This window comes from Oculina patagonica, chromosome 14, assembly GCF_052425735.1.
Source record: "Oculina patagonica isolate OP01 chromosome 14, crgOcupat, whole genome shotgun sequence".
Taxonomy (NCBI): Eukaryota; Metazoa; Cnidaria; class Anthozoa; order Scleractinia; family Oculinidae; genus Oculina; species Oculina patagonica.
The window spans coordinates 3,565,798-3,592,397 of record NC_135771.1 but is presented as its reverse complement, the minus strand read 5'-3'; the positions used below and the strand labels follow the sequence as shown (position 1 = coordinate 3,592,397).

Genomic DNA, 26,600 nt, shown 5'->3' with positions numbered 1-26,600 from the left:
TAGTAACTTAAAGTTAGTCCGGGCGTGTATAATTCTTCCAGGCCTTCTAACTTTTGGGTCACTGGGTATTTTATTGGCACTAGTCTATTCACAATCTGATTGGATATAAGGGCGCCGTCTGTCAATCAACAGCCATCGCACGAGCGGCGCGCACGCGCGGGTTTTTTAATCCACCAATGTCGAAAAGTATGAAACAAAACTATCGATATTTTTCCATCCTCCATGCCTATACTGAAATGTTATAGTTCAGTAACTGTTTATTATTATTTTCTTTCTAACAACTTTCATAGTAGCCTGCAAAAGCAGACGTACCCTAGAATCCAATCGATAGACGCCCCTGAGAGCCGAAAAGGGGTTTTTCGTACAACACTATCAAATACAGGAATGTTCAGTATTTTATAAGAATCGATTTTATTACCTCTTTTACAACGTAACACCAGGGCACAAAATTCGTTCTGAAATCTCACTCCTTTCATGTGCGAGTAGACTGGTAAAAAAATTCAAAAACTTACAATTAATTACCTTTACTGTAAGCTCGTCATACAAACCAGTCAGAGAACTCACAATGAAATGTTCTGTTTCTTAGCTCTCAGCAGAAAATTAATGACCGTACCATCAAAACAAACAGTTAAAACTTTTTGCCGCTTGTTCTTCATAAGTCATCATGTTTCTAGTGCTGGAACTTAGACTTTCCCTCTCTCTCCTGATATTCGCACCCGTGACGCGTTTAAAAAGGCAATACGATTCCGCGTATATAATAATGTCAAATATAAAGAAAGAAACTACTTGATTTGAATAAAAAATCTCGCTTGAGTATTTGTTTCTATCCGTAGTAGAACGGTTTTCAATTGACTATCTACAAAAAGTGCTTTAACCAATCAGAGAAAGACTTTATTTCTGTTAACCAATCAAGAGTGGGAACGAAACCAATCGTCATTTGGCAACCCGCGCGATTTCCCGCGCTTGGCACGTGTTGCATGAATTTTTTTCAGAATTCTGATTGGTTCATAGCGTTATTTGTGTTTGTTGTGTTGAGCCTGGTTTTGAATTTACGAAAGCCAATTGAAAGTCGCTCTAGAACAAGTTTGTTAACACGAAAATCAGGTTGCCTTTGACATTTTTCCTATGTTCTAAGACGGACGTGTTCACAAGTTTCGAATCGGTTACAATTGAGATGACAGTAACAAAATACGATTAATTAATCATTAGCATAATTAATGTAACTCTACAAAACCTATAAATTTATTCCTTCGCATTTTGAACTACTGTGGACTGGTAGTTGTCTCGTCTTCAGGTTGAGGTGTTGGAGTGGTTGGCGCTGGTTTGTTGCATTGCGGGCACTTATTGTAGGCTTTTCTGATGATGTTCCTGTTGAGAAACACAAAGAAAATTAAGTTTTAGAGATTCCAGAGCAGCCAGTGTAGAGATGTTTGGGTTACGAATTATCGCTTGAAGAATCGAGACACTTCTGAGACTTACTTGAGAAAGCGAATACAAACAGACCTACACGAATAACCAACACAAAGAGCAAATGGCCAATGACAAATCTAGAATAACTAAAACTAATAGAACACAAAACTATTATTGCAACTTTCATGGAGGTCCAAGCCAATGTCAATTATAGGTATATGTCGCCATTTTGGTTTTATATGTTGCTTAAAGGGACTATGTCACGAATTTTACCAGATTTTTGAACATCCAAAATTTATGTTTGTTTCGCATGAAATCTAGAATAATAGTCCATTTTTATTAAAAATGGCTATATTAGAGCACTAAAACTGTTAACGGGCATCTTTGGCTGCGGATGGCGCGGATGGAAACGGATTGCAATATGAAAACGTTCGGCAAACGTTTTCAAATTGTTTCCACACGTCTTTAAAAAAAACAATATCTATAGCCGTAGCTTGATTTCTACCCGCAAATTAAGGTTATATCTTCCTTCAGATGTTCAAAGATATTGTGATTTATGGGTTAGGTGCCTTTCACTAATTTCAGGGCGGTTTAGGCCAAAAATCTGCGAAATCTCCGTGACAACAGAGCAGAATTTTCCGTTGCTAGACATAGCCGGAAAAACTAATAAACAGACTTACCATTCATTTGTCACTTCCGAAGGATCTAACGGCACCAACGGGAACAACTGAAGTTCTCCTGCAAGGCTTCCACAGCGATTATAAACAAACATTCCACTTGTCTTATCCCCTAAGATTTTAGACAACAGACCTGGCTGAGGCTCCTCAAACATGTCATCAGTTTGATTCCATGGCTGCGTGAAAACACCCTGGCCAACTACTGTCATGAAGACAATGTCGGGCATGTTGCTGTGAAAAGAAACGATGCAAACATGTTAGAACATTATCAGCAATGACAAGCTCAGTTTCCCAGGGATTAATACACTAAAATGCGAGAGAGACCACAAAAAATAACATCGGGGCCGGGTTGTTCGAAGCACGATTAAGTTAATCCAGGATAAGCGTAAATTTTGATTACAGGCCGGGTTGTCCGAAAGCCGATTAGCACTAACCCTGGGTTAAAAGTTGATCGAGGGTTCAATTTCTCTTGTATAAAAGTGTTTTCCTTATTCACTGCTTATGTTCTGTGGAGTTTGAGACTAGTTGACGTTTAAACTGGAGGACTGAAGATATAAACAGAAATCATCACTGAAAAGTTAAAAAGGTGAAATCAAAATTGATTCTAAACCTGGCTTTGCTTAATTGTGCTTTGAACAAACCGACCCAGCTGCTGATGTCTTTTTAGTGGTTGTTGCTCAGTTTTATGATGTTTCAGTTTTTCGGTGTTTTCTGTTCTCCAGCTTTGATTTGGACCAATCTCAAACTCCACAAAACGTAATACAAGAGAAATTGAACCCTCTATCACCTTTTATCGGATCTCGAACAAGAAGCAGGCCTCTAGGAGACCTAATAATGTCCAAGTTTTACAAAAAATGTGTTTGGCAAATGCCCGGGGGGGTACTCCCATATGTGGCCTATATAGGTATGTGCCGCCCGATAGGGTATGGTTTTTGAGGTTCTCGGTCCTTAAATAGGGTATCATTTTTGCTCCTTTTGGCAATGAGTTCCCGGTGTGATCCTTAGATAGGGTACCTAAATTCTATAAGTTAAAATAAACGCCCAGCTAAACCAAAAAAAGGTATTTTAAAACTGAATTTACTGTTCAGTTACAGTAGAACCCCGGTAACTCGAACTCTGAAGGGAAACGAAAAACCGTTCGAGTTAGCGGAGTTTCGAGTTATCGGGGTAGATTGAATATTTAATTTGCCAAGTTAATAATTGATAGCTTACTGATTTTCCAGCACCTCAGTATACAGCACAGTGCAAATTAAACTTATCTCGTCAGAAACTCTAATACGATCATAAATTTTTAGGATAAGAGTGGAAAAAGGCTGTCAAATAGGTGATCTGTTTTGTTGCTCTAATAAATGGGCAACCGTGGCGAGTTGCAAGAACCGGAATTCGAGTTATCGGGGTAAATTTGACCCAAATTTTGATCAAGGGAAATGAAATTTAGTTCGAGTTAGCGGGGTTTTCGAGTTATCCGAGTTCGAGTTAACCGAGTAAAAATGACTTAAAAGTGAGTTCAAATCCAAGGGAAATGGAAGTATGTTCGAGTTAGCGGGGTTGTTCAAGTTATCCGAGTTCGAGTTACCGGGGTTCTACTGTATTAGTAAAGCGATTTTATAGAGATTTGTATGTTGCCGTGCGCGGTTAGCCGTTATTTGGGTCGTCATGGAACGCTTCTCCTCCCCTTGAATAGGGTGTCATTTTTCGGTTTTGGGCCTTTAAAAGGGTATCAATTTTCGCTTTCTTTATCCTTAAATAGGGTCAGGGTTAAAGAACCTTGGCGGCACACCCCTATCCGAAATTTATGGGAGTACCCCCCCCCCCCCGGGGGCAAATGACAGAAACACGTCAGGAACTGAGGATGAGCAACGATGGTGATAATACAATATGAGAAAACCTAAAAATTATATGAAGCTCTTGTTCCAAGTTTGGTTTGGCTTCCTCGGCAATTTTTCAAATACATGTTGGAACTTGAAATTCATTCTTCAAGAAAATACTCCCTGAGTTAATTTAAAAAGTCGTTTTCATTCCAAACATTTTGGTGAGATTCTTTCGCTTTTATAAGTTTCTAAAAAAATAACCAAGCAGCTTTACCGGCTTTAGGCTAAGTAACAGATGTGATAACTGTGAGAATACAATGCGCGATGGCACGCATTATTAAGCGTGCTTCTACCAACAAGAGCCCTCATTCGACCGAAATGGTGGGTGCGAAAGACAGTAACTTAATAAACAAGCAAAGAAAATATTTGTACCTGTCACTGGCGACTTGTCGCATCTGAGCCATTTTCTCAGTGGCCTGGACGCGACAGTCGGCCTGTCATCAGATGTTGTGTTGTCATTCGGAGTTTATCATCCCCAGGACTACCACGGACCCATCTGCCCGGTCGTTGGGGACTGGACCCAGGTCTGGCAGTTGTCATTGTCACTGTCAGGTGGAAGTCGAACTCGACAGCGTCACAGCAAGAAGTGCGACGACGAGAAATTTCAATATTCCCGTCGCCATACTGAAATTCCTGCGGTATTAAAACAATGTGGATGTTAAAACGATGTTTTTGTTGCATAAAATCGCTTTGTACCTTATTGTTACTTATTTTCGCGGGACTTAATTTTCGCGATTTTCGAAAAATCGCAAAATCTAAAACCCGCGAAAATTTATTTCAAAAGTTTTCTATTGTATTTTTTATGTTAATTACGTATTTTTTGGCCAAATCGCGAAAATTAAGTCCTGCGAAATATGCCCGTTCCATCTTCGCGAAATTAAGTGACCGTGAAAATAAGTAACAATAAGTCATTAATTGTCTAATTCGCCGCTATTTGCTCTTACCGAGTTGGTAAACGCGATCCGGAAGTTGCAGAATACATTCATTTGCCACGCAGCATTTACTCTGAAACGTCACGTAACCTTTCACCCGTACATTTTGTGACGGCTGTAAAGGAGCTAGAAGAAAATGGTTGAGAAAAACATTTTGCTAGTTGCGCGCTCGAATAAGGAATAAGGGCAATCTTGACAAATGAAATTTTAGCTCGTATTTAGGATCCAACACTTGGACTTTGTTCCTTCCAACTCCGTCAGAGCAGAATTTTGCTTGGTCTTGGTTTGAGCAGATTTCATCACTTTGTGATCATGTGCCTCTACTTTGGAACATTGCCATCATTAAATTCCCTTCTCTAGTCATCCGCATTCAATAAAGATAACCATCGTTGAAGGTAGTGAATGTATACACCAAATGGGTTTTGGAATGGGATATTGCTGATGGCTTCAGAAAACCCTTATGCGTATTTAGTCCCCGTTCCCAAATCAAAACTATAATAAAGTTAACTGATCACAATAAATCTTCTTTTACAAAATGTGTTATGCGCCAAAGCACATCAAATTACGAACGGTGGGAGGAAAAGGCTATCCCTTTGGCACTACCTTATCGAGAGGTTAAAACAGTATATTTTTACTACTATCTACACAATTGACAAGATATTTTTAGGAAAATCTTGTAATCCGGAGGTACAAGAAAGGTGATCTTTCCGTTCGTCCCTGGCACGACTAGAGTCAAGCTGGAGTTTCGGCGGCCGGTCATTCGATTTGCTAATGAGCTCTACGGATAGGCCTGCATTAAACTAGCCAAAATTTAGCTTAATTACAATGCCTAAAGCTGGTTTGTACCGACGCTTTCTTGTGTAAGAGAGAAAACGAGTGAAAAGACTTGATCGAACGACGGGGATCCTTGTAAATGCATGTTGCCTCGAGGAAATTGTTAGTAGATTATTCTCGCTTACTTTCGATCAATCTATGGTATTGGGAAAACCCTGACTAAAATATGATCTATCTAGAGTTGCGCTATCTCCTTTAAATATTGTATCAATGTTGTACTTACGGTTTATAGCGTCGCCCGAGCTTGATTTCTGCTCTGTCCTCGGCGTACACTAACAATGCCTTTCTTTGCCAGGTTTCTTGTAACGAGAGTCTCCGATTGCGCTTTAGGGGTCATGTTATTTCCTGTATCCGATTTCAGTAAAATCACAGGCAAGGACATGCACAGAACGCCTGTTGAGAGTCTACAGTCCCAGGATCAAAATGTAGATTCTCCTTTCTGTTTGCGATATATTTCCGATAAAGTTAGCTAGGAGAACTTGGTGACAATTTCTTTTTTTCTCTTCACATGTCTGCTGAGGTGTCTAGCCGACAATTTTAGTGTTATCGTTCATTTTGCTGTCGTAAAAAGGTTCCTAGACGACAAAATCCACCAAGAGGTTTTACTCACTCCGACGAAAAGAAGTAGGATCGATTTCCGCCTCTCTCAATCGCGAGTCCCTGCGCAAGCTCGGTCTTCAGTGAGCTCAGTCATTTTCACGAAAAGCGGCTGGAAATCTCCCCTGGGTGCCAGAGGGAATTTTTCTTTTTTGCAAGAAAGACGCTGTTTGCGCGCGGCGAAACTGCGATCGTGGGGGGCGAAAATTATCAAAATAGCCATGATAGCTTTTTTTCCTGCAAAAAAGAAAAAAAAAACCCTCTGGCACCCAGGGTACTGGAAATCGAAAAGATCGGGATAAAGGTGTAACTCTGCAAAGATCGCAATTACAGTAGTATGCAAAGTTTTTTCCATGTGGTGTGACTTATCACCTGTCCTGGATGGGATATAGGGGATATACCTGGTATGCACCAAGGATTCAAAGTCACATGGAGAGTCCTAAAAAGGGGGGGGGGGGTGGGGGGGGGGGGGGGGCTGGAGTCTCGCAGCCCTGGAACCCCAAACTTTTGTGATCCTGACTTCCATACTCACTGTATCTTTGGTCGTTAGTGAAGCATTTAGCCGCTCTGAAGAAAATATAAAAGCGCCCTAAAGACGCGGTTATATTTTTACTGATTCTGTGTACAAACGTATATTTACATTAATTACAGGCTTAAAATTGATCCCAAAGTATCAAAAATAGCTATTAAATCTCACATATGCTGTCCATTTCTCCTCACATACGCAGTCCACAAAGTACAAGAAGTAAACAACAACACAACGTTTTAAGTAAACGTGGATTAGCTCTGGCTAGCATATGTTGCCTGAGATTCCTACTTCAGTATTATGCAACGAGCGCTCACGAAGTGAGGCCCCGTCCACACTAATGCGTTTTCGTTGCGGCGTTTTGCATATCGTCCACACTGATAGGATCGACGAAAGGCGATAAATCAGATCAACCAAAGACGAAAGGCCTCCTTTTTCACCGTCCACACTGAAACGATAGGGCTTAGTTTTCAAATGTGTCCACTCTGAGAAGCGTTTTTAAAAGTATGCGTTTTCAACGAAAACAATGAGCGTTTTCGATCGTTGTAGTTTAAACGATAGGCGAAAACGCATCATTGGAAACGTATTTATAGTGTGGACGGGGCTAAGGCTTACCACGTGTACGCAGTCCCTCTCAAAGCCGGTAGTCCTACGTACGTACACATTAAATACATCGTATTCTAATTTTATTTGAAAGTTAGCTGTCGGGAAAAATCTCTGAGCTAGAAACATGAATGCTACAGCCAGTTTAAGGCACTTGAGTCTTGTTTCATAAAGCGTCCACATAATGATCGTAATGTCTGCCCCAGGCTATCCCGGAATTTCTTGTACAACAGGAAGTAAATAACTGGATTATAACACGTCGCCGTTTTGGCAAACAGTGAGGGTAGGGTGGCCACCACCGGGGAAATATTCTCCGGCATTAGTATGATAGCATACAGTGAAACCACGGCATACGGTGTCCATGCAAATAAGAAGCAAATTGACATCATAAATGCCATGCGTGCGGTCTTTCTTTCTGCTTGAATAGCTTCCACAGTAGGAGCAGCGTCCTCACCCCACATGCCATGCGCATTTCGAGTCATTTTCCTCATATTGAGGTAAATCGAAGAGTAAGCGATGACCATGACAACGATGGGTACGAAAAAGAAGAACAAGAATATACATGCTATAAAAACAATGTCACGTGGGCGGGAAGATTGCCAGCGAATTGAACAAAACACGCCTGCGCCTTCAGGAACGTACGCTGACCAACCGAACAGTGGGAAAAGGCTCCAAAGCAAGGCGAATGTCCAAAGTCCGCCAATGACGAAATTGAGCTTTCGTTTAATGGAGAACCGGGTCTCGGAGTAATTAATGGTGATAGCTCGCTCTACAGAGAATACAGCGTAGTGTAATATGATGCTGAATGATAGGAAACTTGTAATGAAGGCGTACCACGTGCATGTTGCACCGCTCATGCGCCAACTTTGTGACGCATTCCTGACCACTCCCAAGGGATATGCCAGCACTGAATGTAGCCAATCACCGACGGCTATGCTAAAAATCAGCCTGTTGGAGGGCGTGCGAAGAGTGCGGTCTCTAACGAACGCGACAAGCACGAGCGTGTTCAGACTGAGTGCTGTGACAGCGAGAAGCGCGTACACACCCGCGATGACGTAATAAACCGGCTTGCTGAAGGCTTCCCCAGGTTCTAGTCCTCCGCTTCTGTTTTTGAGGTCAGACATCTTTTTTGCAGTTAAATATTAATGTTGAGTCCTTGAAAACGAGAAAGAAAGAAAAAATAATAATTAAAATTTTTAAAGCCAGTGACTCTTATAGATTTTTTACTGGCGATATGCGATAACCTTGTAAAGAACAATCATTTTCTTGGTCTCCTTACAAATAAATTTTGGAACGCCTCGGCTGAGAGTAAAAGTGGTCGATCGCGTTTGTCTTGTCCAAATTATTTTTGTTACAATCTGTGAAACTGTTTCTGAGGTTTAGCCAGTACCGGTGCAAGTAAAATTCACAGTAGGGTCTTGTGTGCTGAATAAACCGATAATCTTAACGCACCGTCCGAAGATTGACAAGGCAGCGAAGAAAATTTAACCTGACGGATATTTGTCTGATAAAGGGCAAAAGACTGATATGTAAAATTTTCAATTTTTTTTAAAAAAAAATACAATATCTGTGAGTCGTTAAAGTGTGTGAGGTGGATATTAATCTTACGAAAAACAATGCATATTAGCCATTAATGTGTTTTTATCAGACCTACTTAAAATTTTTATTCGGTATTAAAGGAAGTGGGAATTGTTGGTCTCCTATTAAACTTTCCAATTTATATGATAATGTTCTGCATCGTAAGGTAGTTTTGTTTTTCAGTGTTATTCATCGATCTTCCACACTCTCAGACAACCTGGTTTGTACATTCAGCACTTTTCTTTTCCTTCCTCCCTCCCTTCCTGCCTCTCTCTCACCCAGCAGTATTTATCACTTAGCACTAGAAAACCAATAGGCCTTATCACGGACATCACGGTTTTCGACGCCATCTTGACGAGTAGGCAAAGCGGATAGAAATTACAGTGTTTGTATGGGAATCCGACGGCAAATATCTTTTACAAAAATTAAATTCTAGACAACTTATGAATTGTAAAGTTAAGATATTAGGCGAAAGTTTTTATTCGCCAAGAAGGAAGGATTTAGTGGGGCTAGAAAGCATTCAGTTACGTTTTTAATTTCCCATACATTTGCCGCTATAATTTTTCCCGCGAACCGCGTCAACTCAGCGAACAGGAACGTAAATCTGCAGAGAAAATACAGACCATGTATGGGAAATTAAAAACATAACTAAAGGCTGAAAACCGTGATATTAAAGGCCTATTAAAATGAGTCTTGGAGAATGAATATATTTTTATTGCACAGCGTTATGAGAAAGACACTATCAGTCAGTAATACAGCTTCTCGCAATTTTTTTAGCAGAATTTTGACTGCAGTTAAAAAGGAGAACTTCGTGTTTCTAGCTTTGGACTAAAATGGTACGGTTGCCACGGTTTCAAAAAAAGAAATGGGGAAGACCCTCGGGCGAGTATGATTGTTTTTGAAGTAGTTTTGGCTCTGAAATGGGTTATTGAGAAAAATTACATCCGTTTGCGAAGAATCTGGGTCATCAGCATAGACACCTGAGTCTAAACACTTTTTGCTTATTATAAACCAAGGGTTTTCGTGTGTTTTTTTTTTACATATTATTTAAAGAGAAAGCACTTTGTTACATTACACTCGTTACAGTTTTTTCGAAGGATCTTTCTCTTCCGTTAATTAGCAGTACCCAAAAACCGTGAAAAAAAATTCATTTTGCAAAAGGGCTGAAAAACTATTATTCTGTTATTCCTATAGCTTAAAATGTCGATTATAAGACCTGGACATTAATTATATTGAAAGTGTAAAAAAGCCATTGAAGCAGCGTCCAATTATTTTGTGGTCCCGAATACGGCTATGCTCCGTCTAATTTGGGAAATAAATGGATTCAAAAAATTCTTCGTGCTGCCAATTAAATTGGGCAGTCCTCGGACTGTTTATCGCCCAGTTTTTTCCAAACAGTCATATAAATCTAAGCTGCTTATTATTATCTGGGTTTTACCTACTAGCTAAGCACATTTTAATGAAATATGTTAATTTGTCACAAGACCAAATGGGCTAATACGTTAAACGTTTCATCAATCAAACCACTATTTTTCTCTATCTACAAAAGGTCGCTTTTTATAAGAAGACTAGAAGGTACAAAAAAAAAAACTAGGCCAGCGTAAAAAAAAAATATCCAAGGCTTTTCCAGAACGAACCAATTTTGACAGGAAAACATAAAGCATAATTTAGATAAAATGAATCTGCTTGTCTTTAGAATGACGTTTCGAGAAGACTTATGGTCTCTTGGCTAAATTTTTGATTAAATCCTATACAGCGTTTACTAAGTGATATTTTCCCACGGGTAAATAAGGATCGTTAACTTGTGGCCGCGACAAGTGTTAATTAATATTTAACATTTTGGTGATTTTAATTGAACCAAAAACTCACGCAATACGTCCTTTTACTTTTTTTTTCATAAATCCAATTCGCGTACAAGCAGTTACTTATAAAATAATTCTCTTTTAAAGGCAACCCTTTCAGGGTCTATGTATCCAAGACCGGGGCATGGTAAAACGAAAAAGGCCCAAGTAATGTCAACTTTTGCCGCGGGCCTTGTTTCACGTCGCAACTGCACTCTGAAAGTCTACTTGACGACTGGTAACAGTTTTGTTACGCTAAATTTTCGACCGTCAGTTAAGGGCGGAATATGTTCATGCTGTCCTTTCACACGATAATGTACGCTTATCTTTTTACTGAGTAAGAGTTCCCTTTAAATTAAGAATACCAATACACCATTTTAATACTTTGAAAGCGCGAAAACGTTAACGTAAACATGGTAAAAGAAACTGATTTTGTGGTCATGGTCAGTTATCGATGGATAGAAAAAAACGAGAAATAAGCACTTACCGTTGCACTTTTTGTTACCAGCCAACAAAGGATGTCAATTGAAGCATTCACTGCATCGTACCAGATGCAATGAGAAAACAGTACACTGGAGCCTTTGATATCAAATGTGATATCTATTTAGATCTACAGTGACAGCAACTTAAAACTGGCACCTGTAAGGCAACGAAAGATCTCGTTAAAAGTCGAATGGCGCTTATCATACGACATAACAATAACTCTATATTTGCATCGAATTTTCCGAGATAGGAAAGACGGAACGTATCGAAAAATCTAGACTTGCAGGTCACGCATTGTGTCACGAAAAAAAATGGTGCTGCGAAGTGTTGTCTCAGCGGTTGGTGTAAAACAGTACATGACCAAATTGCAGTCTCAGGCTCTTGCTTCCCACAGGAGCCCAAAGATAAGTTTTTTTTCGACAACTAGCAGAGTTCCTTTGTATAGCTGTTTTCGCGAGATCAGCTTTAGAACACTAATTTGGACACTTAAAACAATTTTGATTTACCTTATTATAGGAAGTTAACGCTACATGAAATTAACGCGAATTTCAAAAATTTACGTTAATTTAAGTCGCGTTAATTTTTCTTATCGTTAATATCCGCGCCGTTATTTAAGTGGAGCGTTAATTTCCATGACCTTAATTTCCATTATTTTGGCCCCATTTTAACGATACGGTCCAGACGTTCTTGACTCTAAGGAGAAAGCATATTTTTGACAGGGTGGAAGTCTGCCGGTTTTACTGAAACTGTGAAGAACGCTCGAAGCAGCCAGATTCATTCACTTGAACCCTAGATTATACACCTAGTGTTGAATAAACTTTTTCCTGTTTTCTCAATAAGTTTTTTCTTTGTGTACATCGCCTTAATTTCTTTAATTTTGAAATTTAACCCCCTCTTTCGCGTTAATTTCTTTTATTGGGAAGTAATTTTTCCTTGAATTGGCGTTAATTTAAGTCACGTTAATTTCAAACACCTTAATTAACACAAGCGTTAATTTCCTATAATAAGGTAAAACCCAAGGGAGAGGTACTCCTCCATTCCTTCAGTTGAAGGTCTCCATAACACGTCTGTGAAATTCGTCGTAACGGCCTCAAAAACCCGGAACCAGTAATTCCTGGTTCAGGTTTGATTGTGCGCGTACGCCAGAGATTGTGTATGAAATGAACAAGGGTTAAACAGCCAATCAGTTTTGACCATGTTTTTGGCGGGCTCTCAGTCTAGACCAGAGGTCTCGATTTTTTGTGCCGACCAAAAGGAACGCGAGATTGTCTTCACCCTAAGTTGATAGATTGATGTTCAAAGCTCGCCCCCAGTTTTTGCATGGCCCCCTCTCACACCAAGGGTAACAAGAGAACCAAAGAGAAGAGGGACTGCCCTCTATGAGCAAAATTAGGCCCTCAGTCTATCACATCAACCCCACTTTTTGATGAGTTTTGCAAAAAGAACATGTGCGTTCCAACCAAACTTACTTTACGTTCTAAGTAAGCCACTGAGCGCTTAGGGAGCTAGAATGTATAATAAATCAAACATGAACTTCGTTTATGCAATTAATTCCGAAAACATACGTGTTATCCATTTTTCCATAATCGGAACTTAACTTTTCATTATTCCGGGTCGTTGAATCCTCTAAATGTTCATTATTACTTTTCTTTTCACCCCCGACGGTAATTCATTAGACCTGTGCATGTCCTTACTCGCCAATACATCCGGGGCAAGACAGTAATTTCCTGCTTATATACCAAGACAACTAAAAAATATATTCACTCTCTATATATAGTACTGAGCTACCAAAAAAACGTATACAGTGTGATTTTCAACTGCTTTATAAAACTGATATCACATGCACACCGAATGAGGATTTTGCGAATAAAATTGGTATAGGCCTTTATGACGCCAAAAATAGAAACATGTAAATAGAATTCGCCTTAGGTAACGTTGATGTCAAAATTGTTTTTAATGGATTTTTAACCGGGCGGGGAGACTGGGCCGGCCCGGTTCATAAATCGCCCGGAATTTTTTCGTCGTAGTAGTAGTAGTAGTAGTAGTAGTAGTAGTAGTAGTAGTAGTAGTAGTAGTAGTCTTGTCGGTAGATCGTTCCAGACCCGCTCGGCCACTTTCTTGGCCAGGATTCAAATCACGCACCCTTGATGTTTACTCGGCAGAAGCTATTAAATCACTCTCCTATTTTAAATTTTATCTAATACCCTCAATTCTCTTAAGCGTGAAATATATATTTTTGTGTTATTAAAGCGTTTGAGTACTGGTTTGCGAAACCGGTGATTTTTTTGACACGTCCAAGCAATTTTTTTTTTTTTTTTTTTTGAAAACTGCTTCGTCCGTCACGCAATGATTTTGCAGCAAGCTTCACGCATAACTGCTTTTAAAAAAGGGCTGGTAGCCAGATAATTTTTGAGCCGGAATACTTTGAAGATGCTCTTCATTTAATAGAAAAAATTGTGTCCATTTTCATCCGTGTACAGTTGAGCCGGCAATGTCGCGTATCAGAGACGATTGAATGTTTGCACAGCGAAATAATTGTTCTCGATGTAAAAGCTTTACTTACACACTTCCCACGACTTCAGTCAACAAAATGGTAATGTATAGTATTTCTACGAACTATGATGGTATTTGTGAAGGGATCCGCAAAGCCAGCAAGTAAAACAAATGGTCTGCAAAATGAAAATGAAATCTTGGCGCGGGTAATTTAATACATGTAATTAAATTCTACCACGGCATGCAAAATTTCACGTTTTTGAAATTTTCTAAATCTTTTTGCCTTTTAAAATGTTTCTTGACCCCATCTTGAATAAAATTTCATCTAAAACGTTTTCATGTTTCTTTTTTATTTTTTCACGTTTGTATTTAATAGTTGCCTTTTTAGGCTTTTGAAACGAACACGGCATCTATTAATAGATTGAGGCACCATGCTGATGTTTACATATTTGCGTTATTTGTCGTAGTAGTTCACTCGGCCGCTTTCTTGGCCAGGATTCAGATCCCGCACTTTTGATATTTACTCAGCAGGAGCAATTAAAATTTATCTAATACCCCGATTTCTGTTAAACGTGAAAGATATATTTTTATGTTTTTATTCAAGCTTTCGACTCAAGCGAGTACTGGAGTCCGAAACCGGTGATTGTTTCGACAGGTCGCTGAGGTCGAAGCTTTTTTTACATCAGTCACGCAATGTTTTTGCAGCAAGCCCCTGCATTTACAGTGCGACTACTCGAACCGGGGCACCCTGAACATTTTTAACCAATCACAGTGTTGATTGAAAACAAAGGATAGGGACATTTTTTTGCAACGGACCAATAACGTTCTAGAACGTAAACAAAAGATTACCTGCAAAATTTAAACTGTCAACAACGTTACAAACAGATGCGGACCTCTCAGGAAACTTGCCTTCTATTTGATTGGTTAGTTTCGATCCTTAGTTTTCCAAAGGTCATGGAGTTCTCGCGGTGAAATGTTTATAAACATTATGTCGAATTACTGTTGCGTGTCCACGGACTCATTTTCTGTTAGCTACTGTTATAACTTTGAAGTAAATTGCTTTTCGTAAAATAGGAATTTGTTCCGTTTCTTCAATGAGTCTTCAATCTTTCTGTGGTTTTATAAAATTGCAACAGACTGAAAACTTATTTCCAGCGGCGGGGATAGCAAAATTGCCCCCATATGCAAGGTCAATTGTCGCTCCGGCGGCATCCCAAATCTTTCTTGTCTTGTCTTTCGTCAAATACAAAAAATAATCACAAGTATGTAAAAAAGAGTTGAAGGCAACTGACTTTTCAAACATGAAATCTCGAACGTTTCTATTCATTTCTGCTCACAACATGCAATTCCATCCCGTTTACGCGTCGTCGCTTGTCGTGAATAAAAAAGTCTAAAAACGTTCCTCATTTTTCTTTACTGTGCTAACACCAAAGAAGAGCGATTTAATTTTATCAGAAAATTTCCTCTGAAGACTCTGAAGAATTTTTTAGCCTGTGAATGTAGACTTTTGATCACGGTCTTGATGAAATAATAAAACGAGCGCTAAAAATTCCGTACTCTCGGTGAAAATTAAGGATCGAAAGTAACCAATCAAATAGAAGGCAAGTTTCCTAAGAGGTCCGCATCTGTTTGAAACGTTGTTGACAGTTCAAATTTTGTAGGTAATCTTTTGTTTACGTTCTAGAACGTTATTGGTCCGTTGCAAAAAATGTCCCTATCCTTTGTTTTCAATTAGCACTGTGATTGGTTAAAAATGTTCAGGGTGCCCCGGTTCGAGTAGTCGCACTGTAAAAACGGCTCCAGACTCTACTTTGAAGATGCTTTTCATTTAGCAAGAATTGTGTCCATTTTGTCTATTTCCATCCGTGTACAGTTGGGCCGACAAAGTCGTGTGTCACAGACGAATTGAATGTTTACACAACAAAAGAACCTTATTTTGTTCTTGATGTAAAAACTTTACTTGCACACTTTTCAAGAACTCACAAAACAAAATGGAAATGCAAAGTAATAATATAATAATTTCTTCAAACTAGAATGGAATGTAAATCGGTAAAGCCATCGTGTGAAATAATAGACGGCAAAAATGAAAACTTGCCCTTCGGCGCGTATAATTAATTAAATTTTATCACGGCATCAGTATTTTCACGGCTTTTAAGGATTCAAAATTTTTAATGCAATTCAAATGTTTCTTCGTCTCATCTTGAATCTTTTTGTCACATTTAGTTGAGATTTTTAACAGCATCTGTTATCTAATACATGTGGTCTAATGCATGCCCTTTTTTAGTCTTTTTATTTTCTTTTGTAATTTTGTTTAGAAATTTTTCTGTTATTCTTGATATTTGACTCGTTTTATTCGTTTTTTTTTTTTATTAATCGGGCGTGGCCGATTTAAGGTTTACCCTTTGGTCGTCCTAGAGCGTAGTCTCCTGGCGCGGCCAAAAAGACGGGGATAGCTCGGGGTTGCTACAAAACCGCTACGGGTGACGCATACCGCAATGGTTTTCATTTTAGTTTTGACAGGAAATCGTTGCAGGCACACTTGGTCGACTTTTGGGTTAATGTGTAATCAGGTTGTGTTTTTTTGCTTCGGCGGAAGGACAGAGAAAAAAGCTTACGGGGCAAAGTACAGTATGGGGCCCAGTTCTCGGCCACTTTTGACGTAAACTTGTATTTCTTACCTCAGAAGAATCGCAGGAACTTAAAATTTCTCCCAGAGCTAGCTACATTATTCAGCTTTTTGGTGTAAAGCTATCGACCGGTCAAAAATTAATTTGCCCGAGCAATAATAAAAATAAAAGCTCCATTTGTGGGCCCAGTTCTCGGCCACCTTGGCCCAGTTCTCGGCCACTTTTGACGTAAACTTGTATTTCTTACCTCAGAAGAACCGCAGGAACTTGAAATTTCTCCCAGAGCTAGCTACATTATTCAGCTTTTTGTTGTAAAGCTATCGACCGGTCAAAAATTAATTTGCCCGAGCAATAATAAAAATAAAAGCTCCATTTGTGGGCCCAGTTCTCGGCCACCTTGGCCCAGTTCTCGGCCACTTTTGACTTGTATTTCTTACCTCAGAAGAACTGCAGGAACTTGAAATTTCTCCCAGAGCTAGCTACATTATTCAGCTTTTTGGTGTAAAGCTATCGACCGGTCAAAAATTAATTTGCCCGAGCAATAATAAAAATAAAAGCTCCATTTGTGGGCCCAGTTCTCGGCAACCTTGGCCCAGTTCTCGGCCACTAAAAAGCTTGTCCATAATTATCTGTAAAAAATGCTCAATTAATTTTCACAGTCATAAAATCACTCTGTAAACCTATTTATACTATATCGATCCCAAATTATTTTTATGATGCTTTGTTTTACTTTAGAAAAGAAGGATTTTAACGCGCCTAGTTGCCTATGTGCAGGTTCTGGCAAAACCGCATTGTGTGACCCGTGCATTTAGATGGTTTATTTTGCAATGAAAAGGTCTTGAAAGATTTAGGTGTTGTAGAAATAATAGACAAGACAAGAGTCAGCTCAAAACTTAGAGATAAGATTGAACTTTATTTTTAAAACATTTATTTCTTTCATTCTGGCAGCAGCAGATGAAATTATATTAAAAACCAAGCGCTAAGCTGTGATAGCGAGCAGGGTGGCCGAGAACTGGCAAATACGCAAACGTCGCAAGAAAAAATTTCGAAGTAAATTAAGACCAAAAAATACAACGGTTCAACGAAAAGTTAACTAAAGCAGAAAGCTGAATTATTCTACGTTTCACATGCCAAAAATTAGCTCGTATGGTGGGGGCTTTTGGATAAAATACGAATTTAACTACATCCATGAATTTGGAGCCGTAAACAAACAACTTTTTTGGGAATGCAAATTCACCTACCTCCGCGTAAACTCGACGTGTGAGCTTTCTATATCGAATTGAACGATCAAACTCAAGATACTTAAAGCACATGAATCAGTCTATCGTTTGAAGGAAATACCTTTTTCTTTTGATTCAACTGGAGTGTGAAAAAACGCGTTAAACACAAAGTGGCCGAGAACTGGGCCCCATACTGTACTGATATTCACCATTGTGAAATTGCACTTACTTTGACAAGTTAAAGTTATTTTTGTAAATGAAAAAGGTAACGTCATTGATGTCACGCAGTGTTTGTTTTTTTTAGCAAACTAGATGGTTTGCTGGTTTCTGACTATGAATGGGGGTGTGATCTTGCGGTATATTTTTTGAGCCTGACTCCGCCGTAAAACTTTTTTTTTATTTAGCAAGAACTGTGTCGATTTTCATTTCTGAACAATTGGTCGTCAAGTCGTTTGTCACAAAGAGTAGAATGTTTGTACAGCATGTTTTGGAATTATTTTAGATTTGGTTAGTAAGACGCTTCTGAAGACCTGAGCAAAACATTGGGAATGTACAGTATTAATAGGAACTTGAATGGAATTTTTCACAAGTTGGATAAAGGTATCAACTGAAAAAAATGGAATTCAAAATGAGAACTTGGATTTTGTTGTAATTAAATTTTATCTCGGATTGGATGCATAATATCACGGCTTTGAAAGTCTTCAAATAATTAGAAAGGTTCCTTTCTTCCTTTTGATCTTATTGTTATTTTCATGTATTGATTATTCGAAAGTGGTTTTCGTTGATACGAAAAAAAAAAACGGGTTTTCACTGAATTGCTTGAAGTATTTTTAGACGTGATAATATTGGCTTAATCAAATTACATTGTGCACGAAATATTTGTTATTCTTTTGTCTTGAAACTTTGAGGAAATTGAAATTTTTGTTTGACAGTAGTGTATGAAAGGCATTTTATAGAACTGAATAAAAAATTAGAAACTTTGATAAAGGTTATTTCAAAGATTTATTTTGCCTGATTTTGAAGGGTTTCAGGAGTTTTAAAGAGTGCTGGTAAACGGCTGTATGTTGTTTGTGATTACGGATCTTATTTAGTTTCGAACGCTCTAATTTTTGAAAGGTTAAAACAGGTTAAAACCGGGCGGTTTCATGAGTTTTTTGGGTAGAAAGGTACGGTGGTGGTCAAAAAAAAAATGTTTAGAAAGGAATGACTGTAGTAGCACGTAAGTCGGAGGTTTGCGTGAGTCACGGGGTATAGTATGCGTGAGCTGGATTTCCGGCGTCACAACGGCATGTTTTGTTTACTGAAAGATACACTCGACGTTTAGTTAGCTTAGTCGGCTTGGGAAACTATTTTAAAAATGAATGTTGTAATAGTTAATTAATAGTAATCTAGAATTAACCCACTCTCGATTGGAGTCTGTTCTGGATTCGCGCTACCTTTTCGCCGCGAAGGAATTTTGTAAAATTTCGCTAGTGGAAAGAGGTATGGACTTTCAAGTAGAGAATTCTCGTACTGCAATTTAGATCGAATATTTTTTTTAATATATAGTTCTTCTTTTATTATTGCTCTCGAAGTCGCTTTTACTATTTTTCTACATTTTTAAAGACACTGTTTTTATTATTATGTAAATAATATGTTTATATATATAAAGTTCTAATTCGAATAGTCAAATCATTGTAATTCTTTTAGAAATTGGTTAATAAAGTTTTTATTTAATTTTTAATATAAACTGTAAGAACAGTATCAATAACTCAAAAGGAGGAACTTCTTTGTAGCTCTGAATTAAGACGTATGATAAAATTTTAGAATAAGAAACTTTCGATATATGGTTTTCATATTGTTTTTGTCAATTTCCTTTTGTGGCAGATTTTTTGAGAATCAGCTTTTCTTTCGTGTGATGACAGACACAGGACAGAACGAGAGGTGGATGAGAAAGATGCCGAAGATGAATATATAGGCACCGAAAAACGACAAGAACCGTCAAGGACTTATCTTTAGAGGGCGGGGAGTTTTGGCATACTGTATTTTGAGGACTGGACTGGACTAGTAAAACGCGGACTAGTAAAACGCGGAATTGTAAAACGCGGACTAGTATAACGCGGACTAGTAAAACGCGGACTTGTAAAACGCGGACTAGTAAAACGCGGACTCAGGTAAAACGCGGACTTGTAAAAGGCGGACTAGTAAAACGCGGACTAGTAAAACGCGGACTTGTAAAACGCGGACTTGTAAAACGAGGGCTTGTTAAGCACGGACTTGTAGAGCGCGGACTTGTAAAACAAGCGCTTGTAAATCGGATAAAACTAAACGGTTTAGCGAGCGAAACAATTTGTGTTTGAAGCTCTTGTGTGTTTCTTCGACGGCATATTTCTAGCTTTTTTGAGCACTCTATGGTCTGTTTTAGCGTGGAGATGTTTTTGCAGTATAGCACATGTTCGTTCTGCAAACCCCTACTAAAACAACGGGATTGATGCTATGAGTTGTGTGCATATGTTTCTTTCTTTCCACTACTTGACGTCTGTTGAGTGCAGTCGTTTTTATTGCTCGCACGAGGTAGAACGGGGCCCGTCCAGAAATCAACAGTCAATCGTAAATAAAGGTGACGGGCCTACACGACTCCTACGTTCGTGACATTAGAATATTTGCCGTTAAATGTTTAAATTCGGTCTTTCGACCTTATTTGCTTCTGACTTCTTTCTGAGGGTACTGTTTTAATTTGGGGGCAGTATGTGGTAAATAAAGGTGACGGGCCTACACGACTCCTACGTTCGTGACATTAGAACATTTGCCGTTATATGTTCAAATTCGGTCTTTCGACCTTATTTGCTTCTGACTTCTTTCTGAGGTTACTGTTTTTTTGAGACATTATGTATTGAAGAGAGCCGTAAGATGATTGTGGCCAAGGAATTCGAAGTGTCTAGAGGCGTTTTACAAGTCCGCGTTTTACTAGTCCGCGTTTTACTAGTCCAGTCCAGTCTACAAGTTAAAGACACATCAAGACCACCCCACTGTGAATTGCCATAGCACAGACAAAATTATAGTCAATATCTTATGTGTTTTTAAGAGAATTACATAAGAACCAAGGCATGTCTTGTCTTGCCTTACATTGACATGCAATAATTTGGAAATACTAAGCTCGTAACAGTTTAAGACAGAATCCATCAGGAATTTGAGTAACATTAATTTTAGTTACGCAAAAATTGAGCACCAGAATAATTTAAATCCTTGTGTTCTTTCATACCTTGTTAAAGGCTTGACATGTGATAACACCAACATAACACCAACAACAGTTCTTTATCAGTGGGGATTGAAGAAAAAAATGGAAACATCATCACACAGTTGACCCCCATGCAAAAACACTCCAGGATGTCACGGGGCTGTTTGGTGTCCGTCTGCCAATTTCTAACTTCAAATTCCAATGTTAAATTCACATTAAATTTTCAATATTTCTTAGTTGTCTAAATTTTACTAATTCTTTTAAAAAAACTATCACCTGCCAAACATCCCCAAAAATCACTCAAAAAATTACAAAATACCGCAATACATAGATACATGGGATGAGTGAAGTTTCCTTGGATTCCTTGAAACACCAACAAGATATTTCCGTTTAAGGTGGCTGATAATGGGTTTCAGTATTTCCCAGTCCTTATACTTTGGTTCAGGACTAAAAGCCTCCATCAATTGCTATTACAGTAATGGTATGAAACAAATGTTCAATCATTCATCAACAAGTTGTGATCATTTTCTTGACAATAGTGGTTCCCCGGTAAACAGTTGTAGTACTGTCCCATCAAAGTGCAATGCCTGGAAAATACCGAAAAGCACACGACCTTCAGGTGAAACCGCACCTTACAGTATTACCAATACACTGCACTTTGCTAAGTCTTAAAACTTTACATTGTCTATTCGTCTACTTCAATCATTTATTTGTATTGTGTGAGATACATTTATAAATTGAAACCATCATGTCTTTAAGTAATAATGCAATCTCGACAACGTTCTAGACATTATATTATGCACACTAATACAGCTCATGCAAGCCCTGTGACTTACACAAACACAGTCGGACTGAGTGCTTAACTTAAGTAACTGCTTCGTGGTTTCTGCTGTACTGAACCCTGCCTTTCAAGGCAAAGCGCCCGATTTTAAGCTTCTCAAGCTTCTCAATGTTCTTGTTATCATAGGCGTACGAGGCGGGGGGGCGAGGGGGGCTGCAGCCCCCCCAGTGCCGAAATTTTTCGGGCAAAATGCTTGGAATTCGGGCAACAAGCCTAGAGAAAAAATAGAAAACAAGCCGACAAATCTCAACAGGACGTTCAAAACGAATTACATCAACAGAAAAAAGTATTGGAAATATAACTTTGTGGTTCAAAAGTCTAACTGATTTCTCATGTCAATTGCTATAATCTCGTTCGATTTTCCTCGCAAATTTTGTGTTACTCCACAGTTTGATTCAGTTACAATCATTTTGAAGTAAGAAGGAAATTGGCGAGGGTAACCAGAAGTAAGGATTCTCCGTAGCTCGACCGTTTGCGCACGGTGAATCCAGCCTAAGACCTTGAAACAAACTAGTGCTTTGACTCAAATGTTAAGTTGTAAGGCCTAGCTCAAAACTTTTAACGAAATGTTTTAACCCATTTACCTGACATGCACGCTTTTACATATCTTTCAAGTGAGGGAATGTAAATTGGCTGCCCGAAAATACGTTAATTTTTGCTGAACTCAGGAGTGGATAAATAATAATTATATTTCCGAAGAAAAAAGATACAGTGCATTGACATCTTCGGGCAACACCACGAGATTAATAAAAGAACACGATCGTTTCCTTAAAGCAAGCAGGCAAGTTGAGGTTTGTACACAACTATTTCAATGCACGTTTCGTTATCCATTTAAAATGCCTTTTTATTCGGCTTTCAATGCATGTCATTTTATTTTTCGGGCAATTAGGTCTCCGCCCCCCCAGGTCCGAAGGTGCCCGTACGCCTATGTTTATTATTTATGTTACTCGTTTTATTCGAGCAGGAACCAATACTGTAATTTTCTGGTTACTTCGCTCTTTTTAGCGAGGAATATAAAATATATATTTTTGGTTTTTCATTCAAGGGTTTTGAGTTTCAGTCGGAACCGAACGGCGATGGAGAAATGACCTGCAATGAATCACGCAATCAAGAACTTGCCTTTGGGTGACTGCTTCCCAAAATTGACTTGAGGAGCTATCATGTTTGAAAGCTGAAAAGCTTTCTTATCTTGTTCTTATTCCCATTTTTTTGGTGTGGTACATTTTTAAAAATGTTTACATGTAAAAACACGTCTTAGTTTTTAACGAAATTGTTTGTTTGTTTCGGTCGGAGATCATTTGTACTGCCATTTAACTGGTTTGAGTTCATTTATTCAAGATTGCACACAAAACGTTTCCAATACCTAGGTTATTCAGTATTCGGAAGAAAAATAAAAATTTGAAAGCCTAAGCAGGAATTTGTCTAAGCATGGACAAGCAATCCACAGACTTGCGTGTTACTCAATATAAATTAAATGGTATTTTAAAAGTGTTTGCTGTACTTGTCTAATGAAGTAGTTAAACATCAACCGCCCGGTTTTAAGCATTAAGCTTTAGGCGTCTTGTTCTGTTTCATGGCATGTAGCCTCTACTGACTATGGGTTTATAGTTCGAGATAGTTCTAATTCAATGGGTGGGTAGGTATCTAAGTTTTTATATATTTTGATCTGTTCATATTTTTCCATAAAGCTCAGAGATTTTCCATACATGCAATATCAAACTTCTCTTCCATAGGATAAAGGCAGTATTTATTTTTACATCAAATTAATGGTTTTGAACATCCAGCTTAAATTCTTAACATGGAATACTAAGTGTATTATTCTCCATTTAGATCGTTATATACATAGTGAAAAGATGGGATATAAAATAGTGGCTTACCTTCAATTGATTTTCATTCGCGCTGAGAGTGATTAACGCGGGTAATTTGAGAAAGTACAAAAAAAACTTCAAAATAAGAGCACGTCATTCTTAATACTTTTGCTTCCTTGGCACAAACTATAGCAACTTAAGCGCACGTTTGCCCTCTCTAAGTGCAGTTTTGACAAAAACGAAAATTCTGCGGAATCCACCAAAAGACACAATAACAAACAGCTGCTTTCGCCGGATAAGATCATATTGTTATTTTCCACAGGAGTTTCCACTCAAATTTTAATGGATCTTTGAAAATTGCTGACTAAATTGACTTGAATGTACAGGCTGTCTCCTGTGGTACTATTCATTAAAACAATACTACAATAAATAAATAAAAATAGATCATCTCTACATTCAAAAATTTGATAGGAATTTGTTTCTTTTCTATTTTGAATTGGCTTCCAACTGTAGTTTGTAAACAAACCAAAAAAGTTGTTTGCACTTATAAATTAAAAACATGACTATTTTTATCTCATTTTTGCATTTTGTTTTATCAATCGTCTGCTATTTCTTACAGAGCCGTTCTATTTTTTTGCTCGGCTTCGCCTCTCACAGATCGCACTTTGCAAGCTTTGTCGCACAAGTCACGTAAAAAACCCACTGGCACCCAAAGTAGCTATTTCTGTAAACGTTTTCATTGTTGTGGTTTTTTCTTTGTTGTTCGCAGGTTTTTCGCTAGTTTCCACAACACAACTTAGCACTTCCCAAAGGCATTTATGTTTGCACGGGTGTGAAAAAGAAGTCTGAAAGAAAAAGCCGGAAAAAAATAAACAGATTGATTCAATACTTACTTTTCTGTAATAGTTATGGCATTGACAAACTTTCCGATAGGAAAATTAATTAACACTTGTCTCGCAAAACTCACCTAACTAAAATAGCGCAGACTTGTTTGTTATTAGTCATACAGTTTCCTTTTTGTTGTTGGGACATACAGAGGACTTGGAGATCAACAGTCTATATTGTTACCTAAATATTTCTGGTTTTTAAAATTCAATAAAATGATTTTGCTTCTGTCTTTGTGTGTAAAAAAAAACAATGAGTGCATTTCTCGAATGTTTATTGTGACTGTTGACAATGGCCCGCAAGCCACAAAGAAGCAAAACTACCACAAACAAAGGGCATTTGTCACGAAACATGTTAAATCTTGGAATAATTCCAAGAATCCCAAACAAGTTTATGACAAGTGGAAATGCCATTTTGGAGACAACTGTTTGGAAACCATACTCGTGTTGAGTTTTAATATCTTCATACTCTCTTTTTGCCTAATCTTATGTTTCCCAGATTTAAGTCGTTAGGAACTTCCCAAAACAGAATTTTTAACTTGTTTATCAACCTTATAAGCTAGTGAGCTATAAATTCAAGCTTTTTTGTATTTCTGTAAACTCCCTCATCTCTTATATTGCATCAATCAGTTTAGATGTAAGCCTAAACAATGTATTAGGTACCATGAAAGCGATAAAGCTGAAAGTTGAAACAAACGTGCTGCCAAAACCTTGGCACAAACAAACTTAAAGATGTTTAGTATTGAATAATATCATCTGTTCCTAACCAAAGCATCTATCTTTTATAACAAAGCCCATCTATCCGAGATTTGAAGGTGGATTGTTTTAGGAGAAAAGTTCGCGAGGAAAACATTATCAGATTACGAAACAGTCAACTTATATACTAGATAGCAACAAAAGTTTTCCAAGAAATAATCGTACGCTCTCGTTATTTTGTAGAAAAATTTTTTTTTTTGGCTTAGGCTAGACGTGCTAAGTTTCAAGACCATTTGAGCCAAAAAATGTTCTTAGGACAAATGAAAAAAAAAAAAAACAAAAAACCCAAAAAAATTATATACATTACATCATTCTTAACTTTTTTATATTGTTATTGAAATAAGTCATTCAGAAACACATTCAAATTGTACATCAACTTCAATGTCAGCTAATCACAATGTTGATTGGAGTTTAGATTTCCACAAAGGTAACTAACATCAGAATTATGGTAAGCAGTTTGAAAATTGGAAATGCCGGATTTTAAGTTCCTTGAAAAACGTGAAAATCCCCTCAATAAAGGAAACTATACTTACTTCTCAAACTGGTCGCATTCTGGAAAACTCACTGGCGTCCGCGAAGAGGATTATACTACCTGCTGTCTCTTTATTTGTCTCTCTGGTTAAATGCGTGCCAGCGACAATCTGCTAAATTATGTAATATTTTTTCAATGATCAAAAACATCCCCCCCCCCCCTCCCCCACCAACAATGAGCATGGATTACAGTCAAACCCCGTTAAGACACCATAGCGACAACGCAATTATTTGTATACTCAAATGTTATACTAAGTTTCGCCTTTTTCTTTTGTGTAAGAAAACAACGAGTGCATTTCTCGTTAATGTTTATTGTGTCTGTTGACAATGAACACAAGCCACAACTGGGCAAAACTATCACAAACTAAGGGCATTAGTCACGAAATACGGTAAATCTGCAAATAATTTTCAAGAATCCTATGCATTCTACTTTAAGATTATGAAAGTTCAAGAGAAACATCGAAGCACTATCTTCGTTTAGACGCTTCTGCTTATATATACATTTATATGATACATATATATTTTTCTTTTTTATGTGTGTATCGTATTTTTATTTTCTCTTTAACCGATTTTAGTGTACTTCTTGAAGATGTTCGCTACTGATATATATTTGTTAGCTACTTTAACTCAAAACAAAATAAAGTTGATGTTATGTCATGAAGTAGGTGGAAGTGTCATTTTGTTTGAAAACCATATTTTGTACTGATTGCATTTTTATATTCATACTCACTTTTTAAGTTCCCAAAACAAACGCTAGAATTTTTAAACTTAATTGTGTCATGCTATTAAACTCAAAATTCCATTTTTCACATCGACCTTTGTTGAGGTAGAATTAATGAGTTTGTGGTTGCCATAAACCAAGAATATCTGC

At 38.0% G+C, this 26,600-nt stretch overlaps 2 protein-coding genes across 2 annotated transcripts; both read right to left on the bottom strand.

The window, feature by feature from the left end:
- Positions 1–392: 392 nt before the first annotated feature.
- LOC144638354 (uncharacterized) lies at positions 393–6,071 on the bottom strand. The gene is made up of 4 exons (XM_078497575.1): positions 5,948–6,071; positions 4,331–4,591; positions 2,091–2,318; positions 393–1,368 (listed from the first exon to the last, which is right to left on the bottom strand). The coding sequence occupies exons 2-4, from the start codon at positions 4,360–4,362 to the stop codon at positions 1,263–1,265; spliced, it is 366 nt and encodes a 121-aa protein (XP_078353701.1). The 5' UTR covers positions 4,363–4,591; positions 5,948–6,071; the 3' UTR covers positions 393–1,262.
- An 818-nt stretch (positions 6,072–6,889) lies between these two features.
- Positions 6,890–25,795, bottom strand: LOC144638253 (melanopsin-like). Its single transcript, XM_078497468.1, has 3 exons — positions 25,732–25,795; positions 11,357–11,508; positions 6,890–8,605 (listed from the first exon to the last, which is right to left on the bottom strand). The coding sequence occupies exon 3, from the start codon at positions 8,572–8,574 to the stop codon at positions 7,585–7,587; it is 990 nt and encodes a 329-aa protein (XP_078353594.1). The 5' UTR covers positions 8,575–8,605; positions 11,357–11,508; positions 25,732–25,795; the 3' UTR covers positions 6,890–7,584.
- Positions 25,796–26,600: the final 805 nt, after the last annotated feature.